The sequence below is a fragment of the Ruditapes philippinarum genome, unplaced genomic scaffold (assembly GCF_026571515.1).
Source record: "Ruditapes philippinarum isolate M1 unplaced genomic scaffold, ASM2657151v2 ctg20672_1_1_1_1, whole genome shotgun sequence".
Classification (NCBI taxonomy): domain Eukaryota; kingdom Metazoa; phylum Mollusca; class Bivalvia; order Venerida; family Veneridae; genus Ruditapes; species Ruditapes philippinarum.
In genome coordinates this window covers 1-13,684 of record NW_026854112.1, presented here as the reverse complement: position 1 = coordinate 13,684, position 13,684 = coordinate 1, and the positions used below count along the sequence as shown (strand labels likewise).

The 13,684-nt window shown below is 33.6% G+C and overlaps 1 protein-coding gene across 1 annotated transcript; it reads right to left on the bottom strand.

Moving 5' to 3' along the window:
* Positions 1–4,794: 4,794 nt before the first annotated feature.
* LOC132738982 (toll-like receptor 4) lies at positions 4,795–8,553 on the bottom strand. The gene is made up of 2 exons (XM_060726621.1): positions 8,362–8,553; positions 4,795–7,979 (listed from the first exon to the last, which is right to left on the bottom strand). The coding sequence occupies exons 1-2, from the start codon at positions 8,362–8,364 to the stop codon at positions 5,130–5,132; spliced, it is 2,853 nt and encodes a 950-aa protein (XP_060582604.1). The 5' UTR covers positions 8,365–8,553; the 3' UTR covers positions 4,795–5,129.
* Positions 8,554–13,684: the final 5,131 nt, after the last annotated feature.

Genomic DNA, 13,684 nt, shown 5'->3' with positions numbered 1-13,684 from the left:
TGCTTCAATTCTAATCAAACTTGGCACAAATGTTGACTGGACCATTGCCTTTGTAACGACATGCTCAGTCTTAAATTTCCTGTTACCATGGCAACGAGGGGACATCTCAAAATTGCCAAAAATCACTATTTTGCCTCGATTTTTTCAATCAAAATTTATTTCAAAGTGCTGCAACTTCACAAGGGATTGAGAAAGAGTCAAAGGCTTTTCAGCGTTGGTTACACGTTACCTTATGATCAACCTGGGGTCATTTTAAGCCTCTCACAGGTCCAAAATATTCTTGGCGATGAGGGGGACTCCGCCCCCCCATCAAACCCCCCAAACAGAAGGGGGCACATCCCCCTTCTGGCAACCCCCTGATGTATCTTTTGGATGGGGGCGGCGCCGAAAAAGTGCTCACTTTTTTTTATCAACATTTCTCAAACTAAAACATTTGTTTGGGGCCCAAATAGGACATTTTTTCACTATTTCAGGCCTGAAAAAAAGGGGGGGGGGGATCGAAAGTGCGTTGTTTCGCGTATATATGTGGTAAAGGGTTAACACAAGACTCCAAACATTATCTAAATGCAACAGTTAAACTCAGATGCAACTTCATAATCAGTCGGGCATACTTCTTGATCGGGGAAACAAGGGGATTCCCCTTCAAGGCTTCCAGATCAGACATTTAACGTCAAAAACATTCTTATTGGCCTTTTTATTACGTAATTCAGGAAAAATGACCAGTGCATAACAATTTTCAATACACTTTAAAATGAATATCACCCTTTCGAGCAGATAAGATACAGCTAAAATCCTACCAAGTCATATTCTTTTAGAATGCCTGCAATTAAAATAATCTGAAAGAGAATTTAAAGTTTTACGATTTAATCAAGAAGTAGCTGCTTCCCGTTTTGGAAACACTGCTTACCGATCTGGCACTTAGCAAAATATTCACCATAAAATGTTTTTCGTTTTGGGACGTGCGTTCTATTCTGAAAATTTTTCTTGGGACAATACCAATGGATTAAGAAAGTATTTTTATGAATTATCTGTGCAACAATCATCAGGGGCATGGTGTGAATGTTTTGGAGTCTGGTGTGTCTAGCAGTCTAGGTACGAATGATAGCATCATAGGTAGTGTCTTCTCAAATTTTGTAAAAATTTATATTCGATTATTCGAACAACAATTTCCTTATTTGTTCCGGTCCTAGTTATTTTATAATGCCTGACATCGAAGAATTGATTTGCTCATGTCGCTTGGTCTGTCCGTTAGTCTGTCTGTTTGTCATAGTCTGTCTGTTTGTCACAGTGACCTTGAATATGTCGGTTTGTCTGTCGTTAGACCACATGGTTTCCGCTGATTATCTTAAAAACTATTTATCAAAAAGTCCTCAGTTTTCACAATGTCATATTGATTGGCCATAATTAGTAGATGACCCCTATTTATCTTGTGTCCGCCGGTAGATCACATTGTCCCGCTGATTAGTTTAAAACTGTTAACCAAAAAGTCTTCATATTTCACATATTGTTTGGATCTTAACTATTAGATTATCCCTATTGATTTTGGGATTACTAGGTCAAAGGTCAAGGTCACAGGGCTTTAAGTCCCGCACAATATCTTGAAATGTGTTTATCACAAAGTCCTCCTTTTTCATATGTTGATTAGTCATATGTAGTAGATGACCCTCTATTGATTTTATGGTCACTAGTGTAAAGGTGAAGGCCTAAAATGTCAGAATGGTTTCCGTTTATTATCTTGAAAACTACTTATCACTTAGTCTTTATATTTCAAGAATTGATTGGTTATAATTAGTAGATGACTCCTATCGATTTAAAGGTCTTTAGGTTAAAGGTCAAGTTACAAGGACCTTAAATGTCAGAATGGTTTCCACTCATTATCTTCTAAACTACTTGTTTTCAACTTTTTGTGTTTCACATTTAATTGATTATTACTAGCAGATGACCGCTATTGATTTTGAGGTCACTAGGTCAAAGGTCCAGGTCACAACAACAATGCTAAAATGATCAAAGAAAAGGCTCATAGTTACATTTCTATGATAACATATATTTTATTCAAGCTACTACTAAAACTATAATGTACTTCCAGATTGGGAAGCAGTGTATCTTAAATGAAACTTTTAAAAATGAATATTTTGCTAGATGCCTGACCAGGAAGCAACGTTTCAAAAACGAGAAGTGGCTAGTTTTTGGTAAAATCTAAAAAATTTGCTTAAGTTCACTTTCAGATTATTTTAATTTTAGACAATAGAAAATGACTTGGTAGGATTTAAGATGTATCTTTTCTGCACTAAAGGGTGATATTCATATTGAAGTGGGTTGAAAACTGTTATGCAGTGGCCATTTTTCCTGAACTACGTAAAACAAACCAAAGAAACATCCCGATCGGGAAGGATTTTGACTTGAAGGGGAATCCCCTTGCTTCTCCACCAGGAAGTTTGCCCAACTGTTACTCCGTTTAAAAAAACCTGCAGTAAATATCTTCTTCAACATTGAAATTTAATTATTACGAGAGAAGGCAAAAACGACCTTAAGAGCATTTTAGACTTAAGCATCCCTACCACTATAATGCGAACACGGTGTAACATACTTGTTTAGTTATAAAGCAACAATTATAATGTTCATGAAAGATATTTAAGCTTTGGGGATTTTTGATAAATTCTTAAAGATTCAATTGCAGACCCTCAGTAGTTGGCTATTTATCTTGCACGCAAACACGGAACTTCTGTTGAAATACATGCCTGACTTTCTTAGATAGTGACACAGGCTCGTGTCGGATAACACCAATTACATACCTTCGTATAGTCAAGCCTAGTGCGATAAGACAGGCGACAGATGTTTGGTAAAATGAATTAGTACTTTGACGTCTTAATGACATAAAATGACGTAGACCGACAAGAGCGCCGGATATGGTTTTAGTCAATTTAAGTTACAGCCCTTTTACTTAAACTTGATGGTTGGCTGCATGAAATTCTTACCCAACAAAACGGTCAAGGGTAATTCTTTAAAAGAGTTTAATCAACAAGGGAGTGGTGTTACAATCACTATATTACACAAAATAAAGCAACGATATTAAAGGTGAGCGACTTAGAGCAATCACGACTCTTGTCTGAAAATAAAGGCAGATTACCCTGTAAGTGGGCTCTTATTTCATATTTTCATATCTTGTTACCAAAAGTGGCCAGTTCTTTATTACTGCTCATTCGTTACCGGTAATAAATTGGTTTATTGTAAAATAGTAAGTATAACTAAATGATTGCTTTGGAATGGTGATTTAGTGTCCACTTATGTAAATACTGCTAAGAAGTCACAGGAGTCGATTTTAATGACTAATTGTAAACCAATTTGCCCTTTGCGACGTTTTTGTACTTTTTAATTCCTATGACACGTAGTAGGAAAGAGGTAATAGGAATGACCTCCCCTGTCCGTCTGCCAGTCCATTACATATTCGTGTCCGCTCTATTACTTTGAAACACATGAAAAGTTTTAAAATTATTTGCACAACTGTTTCCGTTATAAAATGCTGTCCAATTGCTTAGATGTCAAATATAGAAACACCAGATTCTAAGTCAATTGCTTTTTTAAAGTTTATAAAAAAACAAGCACAAATGATCACCGTAGTACGAAAACGTGCAAAGCGCAAGACCAAACCGCTACCATCAATATCACAATTAAAGGACACATATAAAAATACCACACTTGTGTCCTCTCTGTAAGTTTTTAACAGCTTTGAAGTTTATAGAATATCAATGATCACTATTGTTAGACGATGTGGATAGTTTAAAAAAACTAGGTCGTTATTTGTATGACCAAGGTTACACATAAATGATCAAATGTTTATACGTCCGTATTTCATTTCCGCTTTATAAATTGTTGGGAAGATTTTAAAATGACATGACATAAATGATCACTATAGTGAAACAATGTGCAAAGCCGCAAAGATGTAATTTGCTACACCCAAGGTGTCAAAGTCATACATAAATGTTCTTATCTATAAATTCTTTACTTTTGTATAGTTGAAATATTTTTTTTCAATATCCGGTCATATATGAACACCACTATGCCATATAATGTAGAGCGCAACAACCAGGTCGCAAACACAAGGTCAAGGCCACAGTGACAGGCCAAACGTTTAAGAGCTCACTAGTAGCCAGCGCAAGATTTTTTTGAGGCCCTTGAATGGTAACCCCGTTTTTTTGAACACAGATAAATACATACATACAAACATACATACATACAAAGACATACATATATATAAACAAACAAAACAAACACACAAGGTACATTAAAAAAAAAGATTTAGCTTGCTACCCTCAGGATTAAGATCATACGAGATGGTTAAATGTAATGGACGATTTTTTGACTTTTTAAAAGATGTTGAATTAACTTCGTCAACCGCAATATCACGATGTGCTTAATTATGCATAGTGCAACAATCCGGCCTTTCCTCAAGCTCAAAGGGTGTTGAGGTCAACATTCATATTTACTGAGACAATCGATGTAGCTGTCCTTAAGTCTGCCTTGTTTTCGTGCATTTAAGATTTTACATTTGTAAAATCATTTCTAACTCATATCATTGATATCTCATTTATGCAAGATGAAAAGTCGGCCACTTGTGGAAAATTTAGTTAGAACATTTACAAGAATTTGACGAAGTACATTTAGGTAAGACCTGAACGACATTCAAGGTGACTTTACTACTTTGCTAATTCATCGTCATAAATCGGTTCACGTTGGTTTGTTATTTTCTTGATGAGCTCACTCTTACGGATGAAAATATAACAATAATTCAAGAAATTTATCATGTCCTCATTTAATAGCATCGAAAAATACATGAACTGAATATTATATAACAGACAGGAGTAAAGAGTATTAACTACAATTAGTAAAAAGTATCAACAGTGTACACTGGTTATGACAATTCAAAATAAACAGTCATTATATTTAAGGTAAATATAGTAAACGTTACGTCTATTAAATGGGCATGTGATACAAATGTTTATTTCCAGTAATGTATGAGCATTAGAGAATAACGTGACGGCTTTAAACCAATTTATCATATCAACAATATGATTATCACGCTGTCAATAAAATGCGTACCGGCTATTTCTATCAAATAATGTATGTTTATTTTATTGCATGTCTCCTTGCCTTTTAATATGGTTCACACAATCTGTCCAAAACGCCTCGTGCTCCTCTTCATCTGTCCCTCCTGGGAAATCTATGAATGTGGAACAGTAGATTTCTTTAGTTTTTACAGCATCCTCGCCTGTCATATTGTTTAGGAAGATGCCAAGTACCGATCTCTTTTTCCTCTCTATCATATCACATTGCCACATGTGTACAGCAATATTCATGCAATGATCCGTCGACCAGTCATCAGAAAAAACGAAAAGGACAACTTTGCTTCCATTAATTGCTTTACTAATGGTGTTAACTAAGTTATCATTGAAATTAATATGATACACTGCTATAAATGCCGTCAATTCATTTTGTTTGAAGACAGGTCGAAGTTTATCGATAACAAACTCTTTTTGATCATCAGAAGATGCAACAAACACATCATATTTGTACCTTGGCTCATCAATAAGCTCATAATCACCCCTTCCTTGAACAGTCTTCCTCTTAAGTACAACATAGTACCAATATTGTAGTTTCCAACGAAATTTATGGACGACCATTCCAAGTATTACATTTATAATTAATGCTAGTGTTACAGATAGTCCAACGATCAAACTAGTAAAGGATCGACATTGCATTTCAAGGTAGTGCACCATATTTTCTATTTCATGTTGCGATGTCAAATTTTCAAGTTTGTGATGACTTTCATAGTTGAGGCAAAACGACACATTGACGGACAAACTTGAGTTGTTTGAAACATAATACTTACTCAACCACTTGATAAATTTGATATTATCACATGAGCATTCTAAAGGATTAGCTCTTAGATCAACAAATAATTTCACATCTGATGAGCCATTAGTACTACCAATTTTTGAAATATACTCTAACTCTCCACAAATTTTGGCCGACAGCGTTCTTATTCTATTTGCTTTCAAGTCAAGTTTTCTTAATTTCCTCATATGTCTGATGTCAATATTGAACTCTCCCATCATGTTAACGTTTCCCTTCAAATCTATTAGCTCCGTTTGTGATTTCAAAAACAATGAAGGGATATTATAAATAAGGTTGAAAGAAAAATCTAAACTTTCCAATTTTGTTAAGTTCGCCATTATCTGTCCATGCCTGTCTTTGGCAAAAGATGAACCTAAAAAGTTATAACTGATATTCAACCGTCTTAGATTAGTTAATGTTTCAAAAAACGACATGGATACGTTTGTGCAGAAGTTGTTTGATAAGTCTAAGGTCTCGAGCTTTGTCAATCCGTGAACTGGACCGTCCCAACAATATAATAACGAGTTACTGGCATTGATATTCTGTAATTGGTTTGTTTCGTTGACGAAGAGTTCGAAAATAGGACTAGCGATTTTGCTATGACTTAAATCGAGGTATTCCAAGTTAGGTGGAATGTTAACTAAAACCGTGCCTGGTGGAATATAATTATCCTTGTTAAGCTGTGGACATACTTTCTTTTTGTTTTGCCGGTTTGTTAGGGAAGTTTCGTATTGCATGTTATTATTTTGGTTTAAATTCATTGAAAAGTGATGATTATTATGGTGTAAAATATTACTCTTGTTACTTATATAATCATCAACTGACTGAGAGTCATTTGAATTATCTGGTGGTTTATGATCTCCATTCTCACCAATAGATGTCGTCAAATACTGTTCTCCTTGTTCGTAAAACTTATATGAATATATATCTTGTAATGCTAATTTATTGTTAGCATTGTGCCATATTGATGTATGCTGTGTAAAAAATTGGTAAGACATGTCTAAGGAAGTTAAATTTGTCAAGTCAGAAACATAGAACATGTAAATACCTAGATGAAACTCATTTTTTCTAATGCTTACAGTTTGAAGCGTTTTAGGAAATATAGAAAACACATCTTTCTCTACATAGAAAATGACATTCTGATTAAGCTGTAACTCCCTAATAGATTTGTCTTTAATACACTTTGCCATATCCGTTGTTATAGCATTGCCGCACATGGTAGAAGATCTAGTTGTAACTTCATTTAAAATAAGACTCACAGTTTTCATAGGCAATGAGCAAAACGATTGAAATAATTGCTTAAATCCCAACCTCTTGTTGATGGACATGTCAAGGTATTCCAAGTTTTCCATGTTTCGGAAAACATTTTTGCCTATATTATTGACAAAGCATTTTCTGATGTACAAATGGGTTACATTCACCAGATTATCAAGTAGTCCATCTTCTAATTCCTCTATCATACAAAATTCTTTGCTTCTCCACGATGGTTCGATAGAATCACCAGCCACTCGCAATATTCTTAAATTTGTCATGTTCCGGAATGCCGGACCAAAAGGTAATTTTGTAAGTCCATCAATCCACAGCTCTTTTAAATTTACCATCTTACTCAGTTTGACATCGGGGTATCCATATTTAATATTGTACGTTCCAGTTGTTCCATACATCCGCAACTCTTCAAGAGATGGAAGGTGTTCGAATAATTCAGGTTGTTTAGACACATTTGTCAGTGGAAACTGATCGTTCTGAGAAATATTCAAGAACTTTAGGTGCACAAGACCTTTAAAGGCCTTGGAGGACACATTTTCTTTTTTCAATGCTGTGTTATGTAAGTCAAGCCTTATCAGCATCGTCAAATTTTCAAACACGCCTTCATCCAATCGTTGAAGAAAATTAGAAGCCATATTAAGTACCCGCGTTGTATAAGCTATATCACGTGGGATGTAGGTGAGGTTCCTATTAGAACAATCTACAATATATTTTCTAGAACAGTCACATATGTCACATGTGCCATTGTGTGTCAGTCTTTCTCCGCCAGATATATGCAAAAGCACAATCATAACAGTACATCTTAATACATACAGCACGAACTGAAACATACAATATGCAATGCAATAAACACTGATATGATATATATCATATACATGTATGTATAAACATAACAGTCCTAAAAGTTCAGATTTTGATACAAAAGCAGATGTTAAGTGCTGGCTGACAGCTGTAAAAAATGCCCCGTATTAATACACTCAATAAACCGAATATGTGGTTTTCAATTATTTATTTTTTAATTGTTTCTTTATTTCATTGCTTTCTTTCCAGACTTTTATGGTGATAAGGCCGGCACAAGTCGAATATTGATTCATCACAAGTGCAACAAATGATTAATATAATTAATGCTCGGCAAACAAAAGAATAAGAGTTGAATAACAAAGATTAGAAAAAATTAGACAGATAACGAAAACAAACACTTACCATGGTTACATTACATAGGGTATCCGTGTAGCTAGCCACCGAAATCTTTAAGACTTATTTTCCTACAGATTCTCATATCAAACACCCGCGTTTTAAAACGATTTTATGTAAATACATTTCTATATATTTTTGATGTTTTTGTTATTTAACAAAGGCTATTGATGTTAAACACGGAAGTTAAAGTTCGGAGGGTCAGACTAGTATAACGAGTAGCAATTATAAAACACGAAGCCGTAATAAATTTTGAATAGAACCAAAGGCTCGCTAAACCTCTTTCCAATCTCTGTTTAATTTATAATACAACGCAAAATCAAATGAAAATAACTATATTTTTTACATAATCTCAGCTTTTTGATTTTATTACAAAAACGTAATCGTCAATCATAGTATTTTATTAGTTAAACCAGGGAGAACCAATATTTTTTTAGCGGGGGGGGTATAGTAACATGGCCCCTCCCTGACAGGGGTCTGGTGGAAAAATCGAAGTAAATGGTGGCTTCTGGTGCATTATAGGTGCAGATTTAAAAATACACGTTTCTACATCCACTTTAATTTTCACCATAAGCAAGGATATTTACTTCTTAGCACTTAAAATGTAAAGCTTGAAAAGCTTAATATCTAATCTTTACATGTGTGCTTCAGTCATTATTATCTAAATAAGCTTTCAAATCGTTTGATCACATAAACCCGACCGAGCTTTGCTGCAAAAAATAAATATATTAATACTCACATACATATTTGTTTTTTGTGTTTGATTGTTTCCATTTTCTTTAAATCCTTTAGAAAGGTTTTGCTTCAGAAATGTATTCAGGATTATATCTTTTGGCAAATTAAAGAATCAATAAGTAACTTGGGAACTTGAATGATACTGTACATAGTATAAAGTACCAAAATGTTAGCCCTTACAAAGGTTTTATTGAGAACCGTATATGATGATGCCAGTATATGATTTAACACCTTTTGTAGAGCAAATCGCCTCAAGGCATGCAGTGTGAGTAGTTGACAGTAAGCTCAGAAAGGATCAAGGCTGTTATTTACAATGAATATTGCCCAACATTCATCATATTTTATTTAGCATCTATCTCCGTATATGCACCCTTATTTTGTAAGAAAAAAAACGCACAAAGCACGCCGGGTTTTGAATGTTTATTGCAATCATACCTGTTTTATTTTCAAATAGTTAGCCTATCACCGGGAAATCAAACACGGAAGATAAATATGAATATACATAATTTGGCATACTTAACTTTATGGGTAATCGCTATTGACCCACCATTAGCGGTAGGTACATTACGGGGACACCAGTGAGGAGAGGTTTCGGTAGAAACCGTAAGGCTACGGTAAAACCCGTAACACCGCCCTTATGGTGAGAAGGTGTAATGTAATTTTTTCATTCCTGTCACGATGAGAAACTTTAGACACATTCAGTCATAATTAAACTTAATTTTATATGACTTTTGTACATGTAAAATATTTTTTACATAATGAGGAGGAGATAAAACCGAACATAGACGTTTTCTTTCACTAATATTTCTAAGTGTTTATTGGGTATAATCATTTAAAGGATATGTACGTGCTTCATTCAAAAATATGGAGCAACAATTTTAAATGTTATCAGAGACGTCAAAATACATTAAATGTCTCTGATTTAGAAAGTGTTTGAGTTTTAGTCAATAGGACATATGAGCCGTGTCACGACAAAACCAACGTAATGTGTTTGCGACCAGCATATGGATCCGACCAGCCTGCGCATCCGCGCAGTCTGATCAGGATCAATGCTGTTCGCTTACAAACCCTATAACAAGTAGAGAAACTGATAGCCAACAGCATGGATCCTGATCATACTGCGCGGATGCGCAGGCTGGTCTGGATCCATGCTGGTCGCAAACCTATTTCGTTGGTTTTGTCATGGCGCGGCTGATATCACTTACACGTGGGAGGTTCAGTGACAGAAACGCTCAGTGATGAGGTTCTATATTTATTAAGCAATATGAAGGAAGAACCTATAATGATAAACGAAACAGTTATAATAAATATTTTACAGTAGACAATTCATGCAATTCACATATCAATTCACAAATACAATGAATACAATTGTTACATTAATATCAACATTTCATATTTACTCCTGAATAGACAGTACCTATAATCTCTTGTCCCTCCTTTTGGTACAGTTTGCGCAATTACTAACAAAAACATCCCTCTACTATAATGCCTTTCTCCAATCAGCCTTTTAAGAATGAAATGAGCTTTCTGGAGATCTTCAAAATGTCCGAACACTATCCTCTTTCAAAAACTTGTCTTTTGAATAAAATTCTGACAAAGTCCCTAAAATATTTCTATACAAGTATTCGAAAATGATAGATATACTCTCTGAATCATCAGCTTTACAAAAAAACCTTAAGAAATTCACCACTGTGTCAAAGTGAACTTCCGGGAAAAAACACCACTTTTTCTTTGAATGTCATTGAAACAACACTATTAGAAACAGCCTCTTTCAGACTCTCTTGATAACTTTCATATGTGAATTTGTATAAGCATATATTGACCCCTTTCTATGAATCAACCCTTAACAACTCATTTAGAACAATCTACTAATTGTAGCAGTAATTACTTACCTAATTTAATGAAGTAATTCATGTATCTGATATATAATATCATGAATGTTAAACAGCACGTACTATTTTTTTAGAAGCAATCATTTTGGTAAAATATCATAATTTTAGTATCAATCACTGTTCTCATTTCTTGAAGTACTTATTTACGATTGGTATAATGTCATAACTGCAGCAGCAATCACTTAGGAAGCGTTTCTTCCATAGTACATTTGATAAATAATGACACAATCCTCATTAATAAATTTGGTAAAATATCGTAATTGTAGTAGCAGTCACTAACTTGATTACGTGAAGCAATCTTTGAAAGTGCACTCCATAAAATACATGTAGTATCGTTGCAGCAGTAATCTTTAATATCATTACTAGGAATTTGCACATATCGTATTTTATTGTCATTTTCTATTACCCATGATTCAGAAACCATTTAAGGTTAGAAGTCATGAAGTCATCAGTTAAATTTCTGGTAATTTATACTGGAAAGCCAATGCAAAGACAACAAAAGCCAATGCAAAGACAACAAAGTAAATTAAGAAAATATCCAAATATATTGTCATATATTTCTTCAAAATAAATGGTCAACACTGGATGATAGGCAATCCTAAATATTGCCTGGTAAAATATGTCATGCACCTGTTTGCAAGAACATTTGTAAAAAAAAGGGATAATTATGGTAAAAAACAAAAACATAAGTTGCATCCTGAACCAGTTTTATTACACATAAATGCAAAATTGAAAAATTGACATTCTTTAACAAATATAGCAAGGACCAATCTCCAGTTTTCCTTTTATTAAAAGTACAAAAATACACGATAGTGATAACATTGTGTTCAACAGTTTTCAGAAACTAAATCATGTTGAATATAGACTGCAATCAAAAATAGAAGGTATGTAACGGTATACATTAAAAAGGAAAGAAATAGAAGTATATAAAAACTTTTAGGTAATTACATGAATGTATTTTATGGCAAGTTTTGCATGGTTTTCATTTTAAGTGCATTGGATGATTTAAGTAAGACGATAAGTCTTTTGGTAATAAGTGGAGCTACTGTAAGTACTTATCAAATGTGTATTGTCATTAAGTTGTATTATCCGCTCTCAAACAATATATTCATTTATAAAAAAGCAAGCACTCATTACATGATTAAAATAAAGTATTTAGTTTTGAACTTAATTATATGAATGTTTGTTAAATGAATTTAAATCTTATTATAATAACTATTCATATAGCCAATTATTATTATCTACCACTATAACATCATACTTTGTCCTTATATATCTTATAAACACTGGTGGCTAAATATTGCATCATTTTATGTCCTCATATATCTCATTATTATTACCTAACTACACAAGTGGGTGACAAACAAACATACCACCTAGTCCTTATCTCCCTAACTATTATTACCCAACTAAACTGGTGCCCATTTATGATATACTATCTAGTCTTGAAATAACCTACCTACACTGGTGGCCTACTATTAAATCCTATTAAGCCTTAATATATCTTATTATAAATACCTACCTACACTGGTGGGCCACTATTACAAACTATCTAGTCTTGAAATATCTTATTATTAATACCTACCTACACTGGTGGGCCACTATTACAAACAATCTAGTCTTGAAATATCTTATTATTAATACCTACCTACACTGGTGGGCCACTATTACAAACTATTTAGTCTTGAAATATCTAATTAATTATACCTACCTACATTGGTGAGCGACTATTATATCACATTATGTCCTTATATATCTTATTTACTACCTACAGTAGTGGCTAAATATTACATCTCATTGTAATTGGGGTTTCTGAAAATGTTTTTTAATTGACCATTTAGTTACCTATTCTTTGAATATGTTTGAATCTGTATGTGTTTATATTTATAACAGAAATACATTGAAGTAGAACAAAATCTTTTACACAATACACCAATTTATCATTAATGCAGTAATGGGTTAATCTGTTACTGCACTGAGGTGACAAAATGTTCAATTTGGTGTTGATCTAGTATGTTTACAATGTGTTTACAGATTGTTATATCATGCTAATATAAAATTTCTCAAATGGTAAAATTGAATATTACAGTAAGTTATCCAAATATATCCCCAAGTCTAACCTTGACCTTTGGACAATGACCTTGCACAAAACATACTACTACAGTATTTATATATTGAAGCTTACATTTGCCAGCTAACAGATGGGCAGACTGCTGCATGCACAAACACTGTTGTCAGAACACACACAAAAAAGAAATATAATAATTACGATTGTTACACATTATCTGCCTCCAGTATAAAAAAAAATGGTTTAACAGCTACAATTTTAACCTCTATCAATATATATAAAGAGCTAAAATTTTAATAAAAAAAAGGATTTGATTATTACTAGTATATTTCGTTCGACATTTCTTGTTTTATTTTATTATTTATTCTATTCTGATTTTTTTAAAATTAAAAGTGGCTTAAGTTTCAGAAAACAGAAATGTGACACATTCACGTATACAAACACATCTTGAGCTATAGCCAAACAAATATTTATATATATCAAAACCATTACCTCCATATATCAACCTCAAAGTATTCCCCATCAGTCTGTGAGCTCGAGTCAACAGTTAACTTATTTGAGCTGCATGGTCATTGTTTTGAGAAATTACACTCTGTGCAATGTTGTTCAACATGTGCAATACAATTTTACAGTATTT